At 45.1% G+C, this 22,378-nt stretch overlaps 1 protein-coding gene across 2 annotated transcripts in view; it reads left to right on the top strand.

Moving 5' to 3' along the window:
- Positions 1-22,378, top strand: part of SENP1 (SUMO specific peptidase 1) — a 150,668-nt gene that overhangs the window by 92,927 nt on the left and 35,363 nt on the right. For both annotated transcript variants that reach the window (XM_063952244.1, XM_063952245.1), the window contains exons 14-15: positions 4,944-5,147; positions 20,208-20,287. In XM_063952244.1, coding sequence (XP_063808314.1) covers positions 4,944-5,147; positions 20,208-20,287 — 284 coding nt within the window. The remainder of the gene's footprint in view (positions 1-4,943; positions 5,148-20,207; positions 20,288-22,378) is intronic.

Here is a 22,378-nt window from a genome sequence, read left to right as displayed (position 1 = left end):
GGCAGAGGTCAAACGAAGTATAGAGGCGTTGCCTTACGATGGCAAGAAGTTGTTTGGTCCAGAATTGGACGCATGGATTGCGGAGGCTACGGGAGGTAAGTCTGTTTTCTTACCATTGCCTCCACCGGCTCCAAGAAGAAGGTACGCTGGACCTTCGTTCAAATCCTTTAGACCTCAGCCCTTTCGAGGACGTGGCAGAGGATCAGCCACGCCTGCTAGACGTGGTCGAGGACGTGGTTTCCATCAAACCAACACAACTCGCCAAGACGCTAAGGTTACCGACAAGCCAGTGGCATGACGGGTTACCAGCCCATCTCGGTTCTCTAATTGTGGGAGCACGCCTTCAGACGTTCCATGTGGCGTGGTTCCACACATCCGCGGAGGGCTGGATCCGCAATTTAGTGTTAAAAGGTTACAAAATAGAGTTCGACTGTCTTCCGCCTCTGCGGTTTTTCAAGACAGGATTGCCTCTGTCGGACGACAAGAGGACAGTTTTGCAAATTGCCATTCAGTCCTTACTGGATTCGGCAGTGTTGATTCCGGTCCCTGTACACCAACAGGGTCAGGGTTATTATTCAAGTCTGTTTGTGGTACCGAAGCCGGATGGCTCAGTCAGACCAATATTGAACTTAAAGGGGCTCAATCGGTACGTAACTTACTACAGATTCAAAATGGAGTCTCTACGTTCGGTGATTGCGGGGTTAGAGACCAAGGAATTTATGATTGCGCTAGACCTCAAGGATGCGTACTTACACATTCCAATTTGGCAGCCTCATCAGAAATTCTTGCGGTTTGCAATACGCCAGAACCATTACCAGTTTCAGGCTCTACCGTTTGGCCTGTCATCAGCGCCTCGGGTATTCACCAAAGTGATGTCTGTGATGATAGCTCACCTCAGATCCCTGGGAGTGACAATAGTTCCGTATTTAGACGATCTGCTCATCAAAGCTCCGTCTCGACAGATACTTACCCAACATGCGCTGCTAACATACAATGTACTGGTTCACCACGGTTGGATTGTAAATTTCAAGAAATCACATCTAATTCCGTCTCAACGCCTTCAGTTCCTAGGTATGATTCTCGATACGGTCAATCAAAGAATTTACCTACCACAACAGAAAGTACAAATGCTACGCCATCTAGTACAATTAGTGCTCAAGCCACGCACAGTGTCGGTACACTTGTGCATTCGCCTTTTAGGCACAATGGTGGCAGCTTTCGAGGCGCTTCAGTTCGGAAGATTTCACTCTCGTCCATTTCAGCTGAACGTGCTTGCCCAGTGGTCGGGCTCTCATCTACAGATTCACCACAGGGTGAGGTTGTCGCCAATAGCAAGAGTCTCTCTGCTCTGGTGGCTCAAGGAACACAATTTAACCGCAGGAAGACGGTTCGGAGTTTGGAACTGGATAATTCTAACTACGGACGCCAGTCTCAGAGGTTGGGGAGCGGTAATTCAAAATTGTCAGCTCCAGGGTCTCTGGGCGGATCACGAGAAATTGCGGTCTATAAATGTTCTAGAACTCCGCGCAATTTACAATGCGCTACGACAAGCAGTGCACAGGATTCGCTCTCAGCCTGTCCAAGTGCAGTCGGACAATGCGACGGCGGTCGCATACATCAACAAACAAGGAGGAACGAGAAGCCGCATGGCAATGCGGGAAGTAGCTCGAATCCTCAATTGGGCGGAATGCCACCAGGTGATATTGTCGGCCGTGTTCATTCCGGGAGTGGACAACTGGGAAGCCGATTATCTCAGTCGTCGGGATTTTCATCCAGGCGAATGGTCATTAAATCCAGAAGTGTTTCACATGTTGGTTCAGCGATGGGGTTATCCTCAGGTGGACCTGATGGCATCTCGACACAATCACCAAACGTTCCAGTATGTGTCCAGAACAAGAGATCCAAAGGCAGTGGCGGTGGATGCTCTCACTGTCGCGTGGCCGTACAGTCTTGTGTATCTGTTTCCACCGTTTCCGTTGCTCCCTTTGGTGCTAAAACGGATCAAAAGAGAGTCGGTCACAGTCATACTAGTGGCGCCTCATTGGCCTCGGAGAGCTTGGTTCTCGGATCTCCGAGGATTACTCGCAGACGATCCTTGGCCGCTCCCGATACGTCCAGACCTGTTACAACAGGGTCCGTTTCTTTACCCCGATTTAGCGCGGCTGCGTTTGACGGGGTGGCTGTTGAGACCGCCCTCTTAAGAAGAGAGGGCATTCCAGATTCAGTTATACCAACCATGTTACGAGCTAGGAAGCCGGTTACGGCAGCTCATTATTACAGAATATGGCGTGCCTATATAGGTTGGTGTGAAGCTCGGAAATTTCCGACATCAGCTTTCAAGGTATGCCGCCTGTTGTTGTTTCTACAAACAGGGTTAGATGGAGGATTGCGTTTATCTACACTGAAGGTGCAGGTATCTGCTTTGTCAATTTACTTTCAAAGACGTTTGGCTCTATTGCCGTCTATACGCACTTTTCTCCAAGGTGTACTCAGGGTACAGCCTCCATTCATTCCACCTACAGCGCCATGGGACTTGAATCTGGTTTTGGAGTTCTTACAGTCTTCATATTTTGAACCCTTACAACAAGTGGATATAAAGTTTCTCACTTGGAAAACAATTTTTCTCCTAGCCTTAGCTTCGGCAAGGCGTGTTTCGGATTTGGGTGCCTTGTCATGCAAGCCACCGTATTTGGTGTTTCATGATGACAGAGCGGAACTTCGGACGAATCCCGCCTTCTTACCAAAGGTAGTGTCATCTTTTCACATCAATCAACCAATAGTAGTTCCTGTGTTGACAGCACATTCTGGAACTCTGGATGTGGTACGCGCATTACGCGTTTATGTATCCCGAACGTCTTCAGTTCGTAAGACGGATACGTTATTTGTTCTCTATGATGCTGCCAAGATAGGTTGGCCAGCATCTAAACAAACTTTATCCAGATGGATAAAACTGACCATACGTCAGGCTTACCTTCATGCTAGGTTACAACCGCCTACGTCAGTAACCGCTCATTCCACACGTTCTGTGGGAACTTCATGGGCAGCTGGTCGTGGGGCTTCTGCGACGCAGCTTTGCCGGGCGGCTACATGGTCTTCAGTGCACACGTTTGTGCGCTTTTACAAGTTTGATACTTTTGCGGCATCAGCATCTAGCTTTGGCCGCCTAGTGTTACAAGTGCCAAACAGCTCTCCCGCCCACGGGGGAAGCTTTGGTACGTCCCAAGAGTACTCCAGTGACCCCTAGTGGATGATAAAGAAAATAGGATTTTGGTACTTACCAGGTAAATCCTTTTCTTTGAATCCATAGGGGGCACTGGACGCCCACCCAGAGCAGTTTTACCTACTTGTGGTTAGTTCTGAGGATCTTATGGTAACACACTTTCACCGACTGGTTCAAATTACAAGTGCTGGTTAGGGTGTCAACTGTTTAGTGGTCAGTAACGTTATGTGTTAACTTCGTTATTGTCAGTTATGTTATATGTAATACTCCATTGTCAACCTCTCTATAGCTCCTGTTCGGCTCAGTAAAAAACACTGAGAAGTGCTCGGGGATATGGAGGGGTGGAGTGTTTCTAAATTTAAATATTCAGTGCTGTTCCTACGGAAGCCCGTCCATATCCAAGAGTACTCCAGTGCCCCCTATGGATTCAAAGAAAAGGATTTACCTGGTAAGTACCAAAATCCTATTTTTTTCCCCCATCGCTCTGTCAGACAGCTGGCCAACTCTAGGAAGAGTCCTGGTGGTTCCGAACGTCTTCCATTTACAGATGATGGAGGCCACTGTGCTCATTGAGACCTTCAAAGTAGCAGATATTTTTCCGTACCCTTCCCCAGATTTGTGCTTCGAGACAATCCTGTCTCAGAGGTCTACAGACAATTCCTTTGACTTCATGCTTGGTTTGTGTTCAGACATGCACTGTGAAGTGTGGGACCTTATATAGACAGGAGTGTGCCTTTCCAAATCATTTCCAATCAACTGAATTTACCACAAGTGGACTCCAATTAAGCTGTACAAACATCTCAAGGATGATCAGTGGAAACAGGATGCACCCGAGCTCAATGTTGAGCTTCATGTCAAAGGCTGTGAATATTTATGTACATGTGATATCTTAGTTTTTTATTTTTAATAAATTGACAAAAATTTCCTAAACTTTTTTCACGTCATTATGGGGTATTGTGTGTAGAATTTTGGGTGAGAAATGTTTTTTTAATTCTTTTTTGGAATAAGGTTGTAACATAACAAAATGTAGAAAAAGAGGTGCGCTGTGAATACTTTCAGTATGCACTGTATATACAGCTTCAGGACAACTGTATGAATATCCTTGAGTGGCCCAGCCAAACTGCCCAAAGAGGTGTGCCAAGCTTGTGGCATCATATTCAAAAGGACTTCCGGCTGTAATTGCTGCATCAACTAAGTATTGAGCAAAGGCTGTGAATACTTATGTACATGTGATTTCTTGGTTTTTTTATTTTTAATAAATTTGCAAAAATCTCAAAACTTTTTTCACTAGAGAGGGAGGCTGATTTAAAAAACAAGCAAACATGGGGACATGGGGAAGATGAGCTAAACAGTGGGTTTGGGTGGCTTAGATTTTGCATGTTTCACAGGGTTGCCAGCAACCTAGTGTCATGGACTTGGAGGGCTAAATGGCTGCTGCACTCTCCATGGCCGTTTAAAGGCCTTCTGGAATCCTGGACTCGCTGTGGGGAATAAGTGTAGGTTTACCAGTGTCCAGCATCCTACATGTAAACTTAACCTATCTGTGTTTCCCGAAAGTATTTGAAGTGGACATTTAGTTTCAGGCGTCTTTCTTTCAAGTAAGCTCTGTGAACTACTCTAGAGAATTGTAGTAAAAGTTTACATATAAAGTAAAATGCTGCTCTGATGATAAACTTCACATATTTTTTACACTGTTTTCAATGCTGTATCTTTTGTGAAACAGATAATAAATTTCTATATGAACCTTTTGATGGAGCGAAGCAAACGGAAGGGCTTGCCAAAAGTACATGCATTCAACACATTTTTTTTCCCGAAGTTAAAATCTGCTGGGTATCAGGCAGTGAAGAGATGGACAAAGAAAGTGGATGTATTTGCTGTGGACATTTTATTGGTGCCAGTTCATCTTGGAGTACATTGGTGCCTAGCTGTAAGTGAGACTTCTCTTGTACTGCTTCCCCTTATATAATTAATTTCCTGATCAGATTTGCTCGGCTGACATTTAAAGTAAAACTTCCTGAGTTGTTTTCATTTTAAGAGGTGTGAATTAAATTACTGCAGCCAATTGATGCCCCTGGGGCTATCAAATTATCCCCGAATGCCAGCAATATCTGCATGCGGGGAAAAAATCCCATATAAGTGCAACTTTTCATGGCTACGATCACGAAAACTCATGGATCTGGAAACTTATCCCGGATCCTGTGTGTTTTCACCTAGAAAGGGTTTTTGTTTTGCTTTCTCTTTTGTGATTTTTGGTTGTTGTTTTTTTTTTTGGGGGGGGGGGGGGGGGGTTGTTGTTTTTACACGAAAAAAAAGGGATATAATTGTTTTGTCAGAAAAAAGAATGTCGATTATACCCATTCTTCCCTTGTAACTGGGACAATTGAATTTCCTCCGTTAAGTCTTTTGGACCAAAAGCTTCCCAAAACGATCAAATTGTCATATTTTTCTGCAATTTCCATGTGTTTTAAATATTTTTCTCTATCGTCCTAAGTGGATGCTGGGGTTCCTGAAAGGACCATGGGGAATAGCGGCTCCGCAGGAGACAGGGCACAAAAGTAAAGCTTTTACAGGTCAGGTGGTGTGTACTGGCTCCTCCCCCTATGACCCTCCTCCAGACTCCAGTTAGATTTTTGTGCCCGGCCGAGAAGGGTGCAATTCTAGGTGGCTCTCATAAAGAGCTGCTTAGAGAGTTTAGCTTAGGTTTTTTATTTTACAGTGATTCCTGCTGGCAACAGGATCACTGCAACGAGGGACAGAGGGGAGAAGAAGTGAACTCACCTGCGTGCAGGATGGATTGGCTTCTTGGCTACTGGACATGAAGCTCCAGAGGGACGATCACAGGTACAGCCTGGATGGTCACCGGAGCCACGCCGCCGGCCCCCTCACAGATGCTGAAGCAAGAAGAGGTCCAGAATCGGCGGCTGAAGACTCCTGCAGTCTTCTTAAGGTAGCGCACAGCACTGCAGCTGTGCGCCATTTTCCTCTCAGCACACTTCACACGGCAGTCACTGAGGGTGCAGGGCGCTGGGGGGGGGCGCCCTGGGAGGCAAATGAAAACCTTTAAAAAGGCTAAAAATACCTCACATATAGCCCCAGAGGCTATATGGAGATATTTACCCCTGCCTAAATGTACTAAATAGCGGGAGACGAGCCCGCCGGAAAAGGGGCGGGGCCTATCTCCTCAGCACACGGCGCCATTTTCTGTCACAGCTCCGCTGGTCAGGAAGGCTCCCAGGTCTCTCCCCTGCACTGCACTACAGAAACAGGGTATAACAGAGAGGGGGGGGCAAAATAAATGGCAATATATTAATATAAAAGCAGCTATAAGGGAGCACTTAATCATAAGGCTATCCCTGTCATATATAGCGCTTTTTGGTGTGTGCTGGCAGACTCTCCCTCTGTCTCCCCAAAGGGCTAGTGGGTCCTGTCTTCGTATAGAGCATTCCCTGTGTGTCGGTACGTGTGTGTCGACATGTATGAGGACGTTATTGGTGTGGAGGCGGAGCAATTGCCAAATATGAGGATGTCACCTTCTAGGGGGTCGACACCAGAATGGATGCCTTTATTTGTGGAATTACGGGATAGCGTCAACTCGCTTAAGCAGTCGTTTGCCGACATGAGGCGGCCGGACACTCAATTAGTGCCTGTCCAGGCGCCTCAAACACCGTCAGGGGCTGTAAAACGCCCCTTGCCTCAGTCGGTCGACACAGACCCAGACACAGGCACTGATTCCGGTGGTGAAGGTGACGAATCAACCGTATTTTCCAGTAGGGCCACACGTTATATGATTTTGGCAATAAAGGAGATGTTACATTTAGCTGATACTACAGGTACCACTAAACAGGGTATTATGTGGGGTGTGAAAAAACTACCAGTAGTTTTTACCGAATCAGAAGAATTAAATGACGTGTGTGATGAAGCGTGGGGTGCCCCGATAAAAAACTGCTAATTTCAAAGAAGTTATTGGCTTTATACCCTTTCCCGCCAGAGGTTAGGGAGCGCTGGGAAACACCTCCTAGGGTGGACAAAGCGCTAACACGCTCATCAAAACAAGTGGCGTTACCCTCTCCTGAGACGGCCGCACTTAAAGATCCATCAGATAGGAGGATGGAAAATATCCAAAAAGGTATATACACACATGCAGGTGTTATACTACGACCAGCTATTGCGACTGCCTGGATGTGCAGTGCTGGGGTAGCTTGGTCAGAGTCCCGGATTGAAAATATTGATACCCTGGACAGGGACAATATTTTACTGTCGTTAGAACAAATAAAGGATGCATTTCTTTATATGCGTGATGCACAGAGAGATATCTGCACACTGGCATCACGGGTAAGTGCTATGTCCATTTCGGCCAGAAGAGCTTTATGGACACGACAGTGGACAGGCGATGCGTAGAGGAGTTATTTGGGGTCGGTCTATCGGATTTGGTGGCCACGGCTACGGCCGGGAAATCCACTTTTCTACCTCAAGTCACTCCCCAACTGAAAAAGGCACCGACTTTTCAACGCAGCCCTTTCGTTCCTTTAAAAATAAGAGAGCAAAGGGCTATTCATATCTGCCACGAGGCAGAGGACGAGGGAAGAGACAGCAACAGGCAGCTCCTTCCCAGGAACAGAAGCCCTCCCCGGCTTCTACAAAAGCCTCAGCATGACGCTGGGGCTTCGCAAGCGGACTCGGGGGCGGTAGGCGGTCGTCTCAAGAATTACAGCGCGCAGTGGGCTCACTCGCAGGTAAATCCCTGGATCCTGCAGATAATATCTCAGGGGTGCAGGTTGAAATTAGAGACAGAGCCACCTCGCCGTTTCCTGAAGTCTGCTTTACCAACGTCCCCCTCAGAAAGGGAGACGGTTTTGGAAGCCATTCACAAGCTGTATTCTCAGCAGGTGATAGTCAAGGTACCTCTTCTACAACAAGGGAAGGGGTATTATTCCACTCTTTTTGTGGTACCGAAGCCGGATGGCTCGGTAAGGCCTATTCTAAATCTGAAGTCCTTGAACCTGTACATAAAGAAGTCCAAGTTCAAGATGGAGTCACTCAGAGCAGTGATAGCGAACCTGGAAGAAGGGGACTTTATGGTATCCTTGGACATCAAGGATGCGTATCTCCACGTTCCAATTACCCCTCACACCAGGGGTACCTCAGGTTCGTTGTACAAAACTGTCACTATCAGTTTCAGACGCTGCCGTTTGGTTTGTCCACGGCACCTCGGGTCTTTACAAAGGTAATGGCCGAGATAATATTTCTTCTTCGAAGAAAAGGCGTATTAATTATCCCATACTTGGACGATCTCCTAATAAGGGCAAGGTCCAGAGAACAGCTAGAGATGGGTTTAGCACTATCTCAAGAGGTGCTAAAGCAGCACGGATGGATTCTGAATATTCCAAAATCCAAATTAATGCCGACAACTCGTCTGCTGTTCCTGGGGATGATTCTGGACACAGTTCAGAAAAAGGTTTTTCTTCCCGAAGAAAAAGCCAAGGAGTTATCTGACCTGGTCAGGAACCTCCTAAAACCAGGAAAGGTGTCTGTACATCAATGCACAAGAGTCCTGGGAAAAAATGGTAGCTTCTTACGAAGCAATCCCTTTCGGCAGATTCCATGCAAAGGGATCTGTTGGACAAATGGTCAGGGTCGCATCTTCAGATGCACCTGCGGATAACCCTGTCGCCGAGGACAAGGGTATCCCTTCTGTGGTGATTGCAGGAGGCTCATCTATTGGAGGGCCGCAGATTCGGCATGCAGGATTGGATCCTGGTGATCACGGAGGCCAGCCTGAGAGGCTGGGGAGCAGTCACACAGGGAAGAAATTTCCAGGGAGTGTGGTCGAGCCTGAAAAAGTCTCTTCACATAAGCATTCTGGAACTAAGAGCAATCTACAATGCTCTAAGCCAGGCGGAACCTCTGCTTCAAGGAAGACCGGTGTTGATCCAGTCGGACAACATCACGGCAGTCGCCCATGTAAACAGACAGGGCGGCACAAGAAGCAGGAGGGCAATGGCAGAAGCTGCCAGGATCCTTCGCTGGGCGGAGAATCACGTGATAGCACTGTCAGCAGTATTCATCCCGGGCGTGGACAACTGGGAAGCAGACTTCCTCAGCAGACACGACCTTCACCCGGGAGAGTGGGGACTTCATCCAGAAGTTTTCCACATGCTATTAAACCGTTGGGTAAAACCAATGGTGGACATGATGGCGTCTCGCCTCAACAAGACACTGGACAGGTATTGCGCCAGGTCAAGAGATCCGCAGGCAATAGCTGTGGACGCGCTGGTAACACCTTGGGTGTACCAGTCGGTATATGTGTTTCCTCCTCTGCCTCTCATACCAAAGGTATTGAGGATTATACGGCAAAGAGGAGTAAGACTAGTGGCTCCGGATTGGCCAAGAAGGACTTGGTACCCGGAACTTCAAGAGATGGTCACGGACGATCCGTGGCCTCTACTTCTGAGAAGGGACCTGCTTCAGCAGGGTACTTGTCTTTTTCAAGAATTACCGCGGCTGCGTTTGACGGCATGGCGTTTGAATGCCAGATCCTAAAAGGAAAAGGCATTCCAGAAGAAGTCATTCCTACCTTGATAAAGGCAAGGAAGGAAGTCACCGCGAAGCATTATCGCCGTATTTGGCGAAAATATGTTGCGTGGTGCGAGCAGCGGAGTGCTCCGATGGAGGAATTTCAACTGGGTCGTTTTCCTACATTTCCTGCAATCAGGATTGTCTATGGGTCTCAAATTGGGATCTATTAAGGTTCAAATTTCGGCCCTATCAATATTCTTCCAAAAAGAATTGGCCTCAGTCCCTGAGGTCCAGATTTTTATCAAAGGAGTACTGCATATACAGCCTCCTGTGGTGCCTAAGGTGGCACCGTGGGATCTAAATGTAGTTTTAGATTTCCTCAAATCCAATTGGTTTGAACCACTAAAGAATGTGGATTTGAAATATCTCACATGGAAAGTGACTATGTTACTGGCCCTGGCTTCGGCCGGGAGAGTATCTGAACTGGCGGCTTTGTTTTATAAAAGCCCTTATTTAATTTTCCATTCGACATAGGGCAGAGCTGCGGACGCGTCCGCATTTTCTCCCTAAGGTGGTATCAGCGTTTCACCTGAACCAGCCTATTGTAGTGCCTGCGGCTACAGACGACTTGAAGGACTCCAAGTTGTTGGACGTTGTCAGAGCCTTAAAAATATACATTTAAAGGACGGCTGGAGTCAGAAAATCTGACTCGCTGTTTATACTGTATGCACCCAACAAGTTGGGTGCACCTGCTTCTAAGCAGTCGATTGCTCGTTGGATTTGTAACAAAATTCAACTTGTACATTCTGTGGCAGGCCTGCCACAGCCTAAATCTGTTAAGGCCCATTCCGCAAGGAAGGTGGGCTCATCTTGGGCGGCTGCCCGAGGGGTCTCGGCATTACAACTCTGCCGAGCAGCTACGTGGTCAGGGGAGAACACGTTTGTAAATTTTTACAAATTTGATACCCTGGCAGAGGAGGACCTGGAGTTCTCTCATTCGGTGCTGCAGAGTCATCCGCACTCTCCCGCCCGTTTGGGAGCTTTGGTATAATCCCCATGGTCCTTTCAGGAACCCCAGCATCCACTTAGGACGATAGAGAAAATAAGAATTTACTTACCGATTAATTCTATTTCTCGGAGTCCGTAGTGGATGCTGGGCGCCCATCCCAAGTGCGGATTATCTGCAATACTTGTACATAGTTATTGTTAACTAATTCGGGTTATTGTTTAGGAAGCCATCTTTCAGAGGCTCCTCTGTTATCATACTGTTAACTGGGTTTAGATCACAAGTTGTACGGTGTGATTGGTGTGGCTGGTATGAGTCTTACCCGGGATTCAAAATCCTCCCTTATTGTGTACGCTCGTCCGGGCACAGTACCTAACTGGAGTCTGGAGGAGGGTCATAGGGGGAGGAGCCAGTACACACCACCTGACCTGTAAAAGCTTTACTTTTGTGCCCTGTCTCCTGCGGAGCCGCTATTCCCCATGGTCCTTTCAGGAACCCCAGCATCCACTACGGACTCCGAGAAATAGAATTATCGGTAAGTAAATTCTTATTTTCTTAAACCATTTTTCATGTTTGTTTTTTCTATCCCTATAACCCCCCCCCCCCCCCCCCCTCCCATTTTAATTGTCGCAATACCTGTAGTCACCTCCAACCCATGATTGTTTTCCTCTATTTTGTCCTCCCCTGCGGTGGTGTTTATTTACTGTAGTGGTGCTTACAACTTGAACCAACGTCTGTATTGATAAACATTATACAAAAATAAAAGGATAACAAAAAACTGACTTGAATATCTTCTATTTGCTCAGGATATTCCTCCAGCTACCTAGCCCAGATAAAATATACATTTTATTCCCTTTATGATAATAAGGGGTACACACAAAGAGATAAGTGCTTAAATTCGGAGCAATCTGACTAGATTGCTTAGAAGCTAAGCACTGATCTCTTCGTGTGTACCCCCATACAGCGATAGCAATGCGTGGCCCCATGCGTCGCTCTCGCCTGTGCTAGATTGGCCTGCATGCAGGCTCAATCTAGCACATCACTAATTTCACCCGCCGGACTGTGCTGAGTGGGGGGAGAGATGTGTGCTGAGCGGTCTGTGTTAAGATCACTCAGCACACATCTCTCCCGTCAGTACTGGCCTAATGTTTTGTCTGTCTTTTACATCAAATCTATGTATTTGTTAAATAAATACAGTTAGTGTGCTATGTGTATTTAGGCTGTTTACTTTTGCCTAATTCTTTATATATGTAAGCATGCACCGTAGTTGTACAATCTATGTTTAATGATCTTTGAGCCGAATGAGTATGTATGTTGACATTAGTATTCCAGTAAAAATTATCTGTTCATGGGCTGTATCTATGTGGAAACAGGATTTACCAGTATCCATGCTTTTCTATCCAACGCTATTGTACTGGTTTTTTATTTTTGTTTTCCTTCTTTCCTGTAATGATGATTGATAAAGGCCAGGTACAGATATATCCTCATATGTCACGGTTAGAGTCATGCCAAACAGCCCCTCTCTGTGTGCCAGGTCCCGTGAGACTCTGCTAGACCAGGCATCTTTTTTGCAGAAAATGTCTGTTGAGATGCGACTAAGACGCACCAGGAGGCTGTGCTGCTAAATTTGATATGCAACACTTGTATATCTGTGTGTGACTTAGTCTCACTCCTGCCAGGCATCATGCCCTGTATGACGTATTCAGGCTAGGTGTATGATGTATGAAGACACCTCTGTACTGCCTAATGTGTGTTGTGTTGTTGTTTTTTTGGTTTTTTATACGTTATCTTGGGCAATATTATAGTTATTTGAATTCAGTTTTCTGAAGCTGCCCTTGGTCTCTCTTAATGCGCCCTGTACTCATGCCAATCCGTTCAGGTGGACAAAACACCAGCTGACCAGCTAGCTCCGCATCTAACTTAGCCGCTTGTGTTGGTGCCCAAATTGGACAGACTTTGTTATTCGGTCCTTAATATCATTAGCATGTACTCAAGGGCCTGTATGGTTACCATATAACCCTAAAAGTGGTCATCTGCTGATAAGAGTTTCAGGCATGTCCATGGTAGAATCTTTCTGGGGCATGCTGGCATCTGGACAAATAGTTTTAACTTATGGCTTCTAGGTGTTGAGTTGCCCTCATTTGGGCAACAGTGGTTGTATCTTCATATGCTGCCCATGTGTAAAACGGATATTGGCACAGCTCATACAAACATTGTCTTCTGTACTATTAAGACTATGATTTAGTCTCTGAAATCCTGTTAAGGATTTTTTTTTTTTTTTTTACTTCATGGAAGCCCTAAGGTATGGGATAACTCCATAGGCAGCTAGTTAGAGGCAGGAAAAAGAAGCACCCCAAGGTGGCATGTCGTATGATTTCTCTTTCCCTTTTGTCATTTTCTGGTCTCAGCTGAGTGAGGTGAGTGTGTGTAGTTCCAGTTTAGTGTTTTGTTTCCAGTACTTAAAGGGCCTTAAGTCACCCACAGTTTAAATGACCTCCCTCTTGAATGCGTCTCTGTGCCCCCTGCTGTTTACATACAGGCTGTGCCGGAAGTCACAGGGATGCCATGAATCATGGGGTCTAACTGCACGCCCCTTTTCTCTGTTGCTGGGTGGCCAAACAGAGTGCCGGGAGGCGGAGTTGCTTGGCCGGGCTTTTAGTTAACTGTTTTTTTGTGTAGGTCTTTTACCAAGAGCACTTGGCTTTAAATCCTAACTTGAGTTGCCAGGTGCTTACCTCTTCTGAGTCTTTTACGAATTTGCTGGAGACTGCGTTTATAGGCGAATCAGTTTTTTGTTTGGGGCGGCAGGAGCCAGGCCATGGTCAATGGGATGCTGGTTTTTAGCAGCCATAATTTTTTTTTTTTTTTATAGTTTTATTATATTTTGAGCAAACTTTCTAAAAAGCGTCTTATACATACCTTAGAAAGAGTCGCTCCATCAACTCCTGGCCGGGTCGCGACAACACATACCCACGTGTACAGTGCTGTTTCGGCGGGTGTCTCTGTAGGTTGTACAAGCAAGTCCAGCAGACGTTACCAGGCTGTGGCCGGAGCACGGGAAGAAGGTAAGGCATCGGTTCCACTTAATAGGGGAAACGCGAGACACAGCCGCACTGTTTCGGGATGGAGACTACCGAACAGTCGCTGACGCGGCTGCCACCTCGGGTGCACCAGCGCTAGGCCTCAGGGATCATAGGTTCATGGGGTAGTATGAGGCCACAATCCCTAGGGTTGATGTCAGCAGTGGGGAATAAGACGCTCCCTTGGTCGCCCCTCTCCCCGGTTCATGACCAGTTTTCTCTGAGTATCCCCCCTCATGAACCGCTTCCGTCTGAGACGCTGTGTATCTAAAAGGACCCAGTCGCAGCATGTGTGGCTGATGCATCAGGGTTCACTTGGGCATATGTGTTCACTGTAGGTTCATGGAGCGATTGTGTACTCTAATAGCATCTGGATCCATTCAGCGTTCGCTAACGTATTGATTGATCCTGGAAGCGGGGTGAAGTCTCCCTGTATCCTGCTCTGTGATACAGCACTAAGTCTCTCTCTTCCTTTGAGTACGAATAGTTGGATAAGTGCCTGATGCATATGAATCTGTAAACTATTACTGGGGTTTCTTTCGCTGTTTAAATGTAATTTGTTTCACCTACATACTTGAAATGTATCTGTAGTTGATTATGTGTTCATATTGCTTATTATACTAATGTATAACCTGTGACTGATTGCTGACTTTACTAATAATTCTGTCAGTCTTCGTTGTATTGCGATCCTCAATGCTGGTGCAAAGCAGGGAGGCATCGGATTGTATGTCACTTTAACAAAACTTAGTGATTGCAGTCACAAATTGTGTGGTACAGGTGTGTGATTTATTGATCATGTCTAATAGAGACAAGGGTGAGGAGGATACACTCTCCACAGCAGCACAAACACTCATTTCATGTTTGTCTTGCGAAGCTGGGTTAACCTCTCAGGATCTGGTTCAAAAGCGATTAATGTGCAAATTGTTTTAGCCTTCACCAAAGCCTCTTAAATAAGCCGATGCAGGCACAAGTTCAAGTTGAACCCCCATGGGCTACTATTGCACAGACATTATCCAGTATAGCTCAGCGGATAATGCCAGCTCCTATACCAGGGATAAGTTACCCTATTAACCCTGACATGCAACATTCCACTTAGGGTTTATCACATCCAGCACAGGAATTGGCAGCCTCTCGGCAAAAGCAGGCTGAAAGGGCAATGGTAAGTAAATCACATAGACATGAAACTACATCTTCAGTCTACACATCTTTCAGATGAGGACTCGTCGGAGGATGAGGACTCATCGCACTCCGCGTCTGCATACAGGTGGTCATTCCGAGTTGTTTGCTCGGTAATTTTCTTCGCATCGCAGCGATTTTCCGCTAAATGCGCATGCTTAATGTTCGCACTGCGCCAAGTAAATTTGCTATGCAGTTAGGTATTTTACTCACGGCATTACGAGGTTTTTTCTTCGTTCTGGAGATCGAAGTGTGATTGACAGGAAGTGGGTGTTTCTGGGTGGAAACTGGCCGTTTCATGGGAGTGTGTGAAAAAACGCTACCGTTTCTGGGAATAACGCGGGAGTGGCTGGAGAAACGGAGGAGTGTCTGGGCGAACGCTGGGTGTGTTTGTGACGTCAAACCAGGAACGACAAGCACTGAACTGATCGCACTAAAAGAGTAAGTCTCGAGCTACTCAAACTGCACAGAGAAGTCTTTTCGCAATATTGCAAATCTTTCGTTCGCAATTTTGATAAGCTAAGATTCACTCCCAGTAGGCGGCGGCTTAGCGTGTGCAATGCGAGCGAACAACTCGGAATGAGGGCCACAGAGACAAGGAGGAAGGCCTCAGCTCAGTGGACATACCTGAGCTGATTAGTGCTATGAAATCCATTCTATCCTTAGAGGAGGCAGCAGAGCCTTTGTTAAAATATAAGGCACCTGTGTTTAAATGTCCCGAGACAGTTAGGACCGAGTTTCCTGGGTCAGAACAGCTGATGGAAATTATGCAAGAGGCCTAGTAAAAAGTTTAGAATTCCAAATAAATAGAATTCCCATTATCCTCTTCCGGCTGGGTACTGTTTAAAACGGATGACTCATTTGGGGGCTGTGCTGGATTCAGGTCTTCAGAGAGTAATTCTACCTCTGAACAAAATATCCAAAATTCAGTCAAGGATTCAGGAGCTGCTACAGTCAAAGGGTATCCATTCATGCCACAATGCGTGTGATGGGGTTGATGGTTTAGACATGGTGGAGTATGCTCTGTTCCATTCGAGGCCTCTGCAATGTCTGATCCTTTACAAATGGAATTGTTTTCATCAGACCATTAAAAACGCAGATTGTGGTCCTTCCTCTGGAAGTAAGGAGGTCATTAGCCTGGTGGCTACAGACATCCCATCTGAACAAAGGGAGACCCTTCTGGATATCAGATTGGGAAATTCTGCCAACGGATGCTAGTCTTCAGGGCTGGGTAGGGGTGTCAGGAAAGAGTTGCTTCCAGGGGCAGTGGACCAAGGAAGAAAGTTGCCTGCCAATAAATGTGTATAGGTACTTCGAGATAGAGATAGAAAAAAAAAAAAAAAAATATATATATATATATATATATATATATATATATATATATATATATATATATATATATATATATATATATATATATATATATATATATAATATATATAATATATATATATATATATATATATATATATATATATAATATATATATATATATATATATATTCAGGCAAAGAACATCCTTCAGGGGAAACCAGTTCAAATCCGCTCTGACAATGCAACGGTAGTAGCGGACCTCAACCATCCGGGAGGAATTTGCAACCAAAAACCAATGGAGGAGGTAAGTTGCACGTTTAAAGTGGGCAGAACTTAATCATCCAGCCTTGTCCGCAGTGTTCATTACGGGAGTCCTAAACTGGGAAGATTTTCTCAGTCAACATGCCATTCGGGCAAGCGAATGAGCTCTACACCCCGAGGTCTTCCAGACCCTAGTAGACAAGTGGTGGTTGTCAGAGATCGAGATAGATCTCATGGCGTCCCGTCAGAACAACAAAGTTCCTGCATACGGGTCAAGAACAAAGGATCCTAGAGTGACCTTTGTGGATTCCATATCAGTGAGATGGGACTTTCATCTGGCCTATGTGTTTCGACCAATCACCCTGTTACCCAGGGTGATGCGAAAGGCAAAACAAGGGCGTCGTGATACTAATAATAGCTCTGGCTTGGCCCAGAAGACATTGGTACATAGATCTGCAGAGGATGTTGATGGATGCTCCCATTACAACTCCCTCAACGTCCAGATCTACTGTCTCTGGGTCCTTGCTATCACATGCACCTGGATCGACTGTCTTTGACGGTGTGGCTTTTGAGACTTCCATCCTGAAAGCAAGAGGATTCTCAACAGGTAATGCAAACAATGCTCAGAGCAAGGAAACTTTCCTCCGCTCACATTTATCACCGAATATGGCAAGCCTATATTCAATGGGGCAGTGACCGGAAATTTGACCCTAGGGCGTTCAGAGTTTCCAGAGTCTTGGCATTCCTTCAGGCAGGAATGGAGAAAGGTCTACGGGTGGCTTCCTTGAGAGTATAAGTGTTAGTATTGACTGGTTCCAAAAGAACATTTCTAACCTACAGGATGTGTGCAGTTTTGTTCCAGGTAATGGTGCACATTTAACCTCCTTTTGTTCCTCCTACAGTACCTTTGGGATTTAAGTTTAGTCCTAAAGGCCCTACAAGTTGCTCCATTTGAACCACTAAAACGAGTGGATCTTAAATGGTTGACAACTAAAGTTCTCTTTCTACTGGCCAATGCTTCAGCTAGAAGAGTTTCAGATTTAGGGGCATTGTTAAATCACCCTCCTTTTCCGTTTTTTTTTTTTTTTTTTTTATCCAGATAGAGCGGTTCTTAGAACCAAATCTGGGTATCTTCCTAAGGTGCTGTATAAATTCCACCTTAATGAAGAAATTGTAGTCCCGGCCTTCCAGGGTCTGGGCCTTTCTGCAGGAGATGCATAGTTGGACGTAGTCCGTGCCTTAAGGATCTACGTGGATCATACCAGTGCCATCAGAAAAACAGACAGACTCTTCGCTCTCTACGAGAGGATGGCCTGCTGATAAGCAGACACTGGTGAGGTTGCTATGGATGACCATTTCAGAAGCGTATTCTCAAGCTGATCTCCCTGTTCCAGCTAATGTCTCTGCTTACCTGTACTCGTAAGGTAGGTCCATTATGGGCAGCACAACATGGTGCTTCAGCAGAACTGATATGTAAGGCAGCCACATTGTCTTCCATTAACACATTCATTAGACATTATGCCTTTGATACCTTTGCGCCTCACGATGCTGAATTCGTGTGAATGATTCTCCTGTCCAATCAAGAGCGTCCCCACCACTAAATTTTGCTTTTGGACATCCCAATGTTATCCTGTGGATAACCTGTGGACCCTGCCGGAGAAATAATCGTTATGGTAGACTTACCGTTGATAATGCTATTTCTCATAAGTCCACAGGATCCACAGAGATCCCACCCTGACGCACCTGATTTGAGGATCCTTTTACTCGCTAACCTCTTCCTTCTTGTACGGAAGGGTGTGCATGTGTGTTCTTCTCGCCTGATTAGGGCTCTCTATGATGCTCCTGCCTTGAGCTTTGTAAAAACAACAGATTTGCCTGAGCCAGGAGGCTGGGATATAGGGACGGGCCCGTTGCATGCTGGGAGGCTGAAAGCTTTGATCGTTTGGTGCCAATCTGCTGTCGCTACCTCATATCCCAATGTTATCCTGTGGACTTAGGAGAAATAGCGGTTTCAACGGTAAGCCTGTTATAACGATAATGATGATGATTTGATTTTTTTTTTTTTTATTTTTTACAAATTTTTTGGGCCTTTTATGTCAAGAACGTGTTCTTTAGATAGATGCTTCACCAAGATGGGGTAAGGATATTGTTGTGCAGGATTTTTAAGGGGAACAGATGTGAAATGCCTGAAATAATAAATGTGCATTATACAAGGACAGAGCAAATTCCTGGGCGTTGGTGGTTTTGGCTTCAGTAGATCATTTAATACAAGGCAGCAGAGTGTGGTAATCTCTTATTACCTTTACATGACCTTATCGTCAGCCTATTATATTTTCTGCTGACGCTCAGTTTAGTAGGACATTGCTTCAGTTATTTAATAAAAAGTTTTCAGTTTATTTGCACTTGTGATGTTGTTTATACATATGTTGTGGGTGCCATGGGAGTTGAATTGGAATAGTACTTCACTTATACTCCTTTAACATCTCACAAATAACTATATTATATATGTATATTGCCGGGTCGAGGTGCGGAGTGAAAGAAGGGGTATGTTAGAATTTCCTGGTACAACTGACCTGGTATTTCAACCCGGGTAATGAAGCAGGGTTATTCCCAGGTTGAAGACCCAGGACTAGTTCACTTTATAGGGAGAGGCGCCACTTGGAGATGATCTGCTCTCCATACTCTGCCTCCGCGCACATCACCAATGCCTGGTTGGTGCCACCAGTCTGAAAGGGGTCTTGAGCGGGTCACACCCAGGAAGGACCAGTGTACAAGTCCTGGGTGCGACCCGCTTATTGTGATGTGAAAGCGGAATAAGTAAGGAACTATTCACAAGGCACCAACAGCAAGGAGGAGATAGATTGGTAGGTAGTTTGGTAGAGAGAGAGCTATTTATATATCCATCTATAATATCATAGCATATAATGCACTCACATTCAGCAATGTGGTTGCTAGGGTTCAAACTTTATGTAAAGATCCTAGGCACCATATTTTCGGACTACTCCATATAATCTGAACTACTGTAGAAAGCACTCCCCAGACTTGCAGATAAAATGTTTTGTATTTATTCAAGCACTTAAAAAAAAAAAAAAAAAAATTTCAATCCATTGTTAGGACCTATGTAAAGACATTCCTTGTGTACAGTGTCACCAAACATCTTTCTCTGCAAGTCTGGTGAGTACCTTCTAATTCATGTTGGTTTTTTTTATACATCGATCGTAAGTGCCTGTATATAATGCATTATAATAGAAAAGACCAGCAGCACCCTTAGACTTGAGAAGATAAATATATTGCATTCACAAAAGCATACAGACGTTCTGGGGCCCGCACGCCCCTTCATAAAGATGAATAAGGCAGAGGGTTGCTGAGTACGTGGCTTCACACATCTATCTATCTCTATCTATCTATCTATCTATCTATCTATCTATCTATCTATCTATCTATAATATCACTGATCAGGGATGATTCTTATTTGTTAACAAAACCACTCCTAGCCTCATTGCTTTGCTAGAAAGAAATACCGTGACGTTTTGCTTAGTGTGAATGGGTTTTAGAACTGACTAACTTTGTAATTCATAATATTGTATTCCTGATGAAAATAGTGTTCAGTAATCTTAATATATTTATTTCACAGGTGGTAGATTTTAGGAAAAAGTCAATAACCTACTATGACTCTATGGGTGGACATAACAATGAAGCTTGCAGATTATTATTGTAAGTAGCTCAAACAATTGTTTATATAACCTTGGTATTAAGGCATTCCGTCTTAAACTTATTAACGGTCTAGCTCATTTAATGTAAAAGAGCTAAATGAGAAAGTTTAGTATGTACAGGTTGAGTATCCAATATCCAAATATTCCGAAATACGGATTTTTTTTGAGTGAGAGTGAGATAGTGAAACCTTTGTTTTCTGATGGCTCAATCTACACCAACTTTGTTTAATACACAAAGTTATTAAAAAATATTGTATTAAATGACCTTCAGGCTGTGTGTATAAGGTGTATATGAAACAAATGAATTGTGTGAATGTAGACACACTTTGTTTAATGTACAAAGTTATTAAAAATATTGGCTAAAATTACCTTCAGGCTGTGTGTATGAGGTGTATATGAAACATAAATACATTCTGTGCTTAGACTTAGGTCCCATCAACATGAGATCTCATTATGGTATGCAATTATTCCAAAATACGGAAAAATCCGATATCCAAAATACTTCTGGTCCCAAGCATTTTGGATAAGGGATACTCAACCTGTACTAAGATGCTTAAAGTGTGTCAAAAGTAAGAAGAAATTACATTAACTATCCATCCCTAATTTATACACTGCACATTTATAGTATCTAGACTCCACTAGTTGTCCCTGGTGACATCCCAGCGGAGGTTTATAAGAAGTACAAAAATCTTTTGCCCCACCGCCCCTCCAGTTGTATAATGCTCCCATGCGCCATTCCCCCATTTCTGTATGATGCAACAACTTAGCTGACTAATATTTTAACCTGTCCCTGAGGATTTAAAGCTGCCCCCCCCCCCCCTCCGATCTTCTACATTTCCTCTTCCCTCCTTTTTTTTCTTGTAATACCCCCATGTTTCCCATTCCCTCCTTTCCTGTTACCATACCTTCATTCAGCAGTGCCACACCATGGGCCTACTACCCCATCCACCTCGTTCTGCGTCACAATGTACTCCCTCCCTGCCTACCCCCTGCATTTATCCTTCCTAACTCGGAGAACTTGCACCAACACAACCCCCCTCTTTATCTCTGCCATCCAAATTAATCTCACCAACACTACAGCAACCCTGAATCTTCACACCTCTCTCTCTCTCTCTCTCTCTCTCTCTCTCTCTCTCTCTCTCTCTCTCTCTCTCTCTCTCTCTCTCTCTCTCTCTCTCTCTCTCTCATATATGGTGGTGGGGTTGGGGTCCTTCTATCCCCCGGCTACACCTACCATACAACCAGAACCGTCCCTTACATTCTCATGATTTGAGGTCCATGCTACTGTATATGCCGCTTTTAACCTGTTCACCTCAGAGTAGCTGTCATTTACCATCCCCCCCCCTGGCATTCCCACCAAATTTCTCAACAACTTTGCTTCCAGGCATTCCCTCTGTTGTCTTAGGTGATTTGAACATCCCAGTCGATATCCCCAGGAAATCCTCTGCATATAAACTCCTTAACCTTACATCAGTGGTTCTCAAACTCAGGCCTCAGGACCCCACACCGTGCATGTTTTGCAGGTAACCCAGCAAGTGCACAGGTGTATTAATTACTCTGACACTTTTTAAAAGGTCAGCAGGTGGAGCTAATTATTTCACTTGTGATTCTGTGAGGAGACCTGCAAAACATGCACCGTGTGGGGTCCTGAGGACCGAGTTTGAGAACCTGTGCCTTACATCATCACTTGGTCTCTCCCACTGGACCTTACCACTCCCGATTTGTGAGTGGGCACTCACTTGATCTGTTTGTCATTTACCAGTGTCATATTTCCCTTTCCGCTTCACCACCTATGCTGCTTAAGGCTACCATCACGAAGTGTAACATTGAGGCTATTGACTCCCTGTTTCACTCATATCGCGCTCTCTCTCTCTCTCTCTCTCTCTCTCTCTCTCTCTCTCCCCCCCCCCTTTTTTTTCCCCCATATGCAGTGTCTCCCTTACTTCTGCTCTTGACTCTGATGCTCCAGTGACCACTATTCCCCCTTGCGGATCATTGCTTCAACTCTGGCATTCCAAATTCACCAGATATCTGCAAAAAATTTCATGTATTGTTTGTCCCCTCTGCCTTCAAGCATGCCATTGTATCCCCT

The sequence above is a fragment of the Pseudophryne corroboree genome, chromosome 2 (genome assembly GCF_028390025.1).
Source record: "Pseudophryne corroboree isolate aPseCor3 chromosome 2, aPseCor3.hap2, whole genome shotgun sequence".
Classification (NCBI taxonomy): Eukaryota; Metazoa; Chordata; class Amphibia; order Anura; family Myobatrachidae; genus Pseudophryne; species Pseudophryne corroboree.
This window is presented reverse-complemented; position numbering and strand designations above follow the sequence as displayed.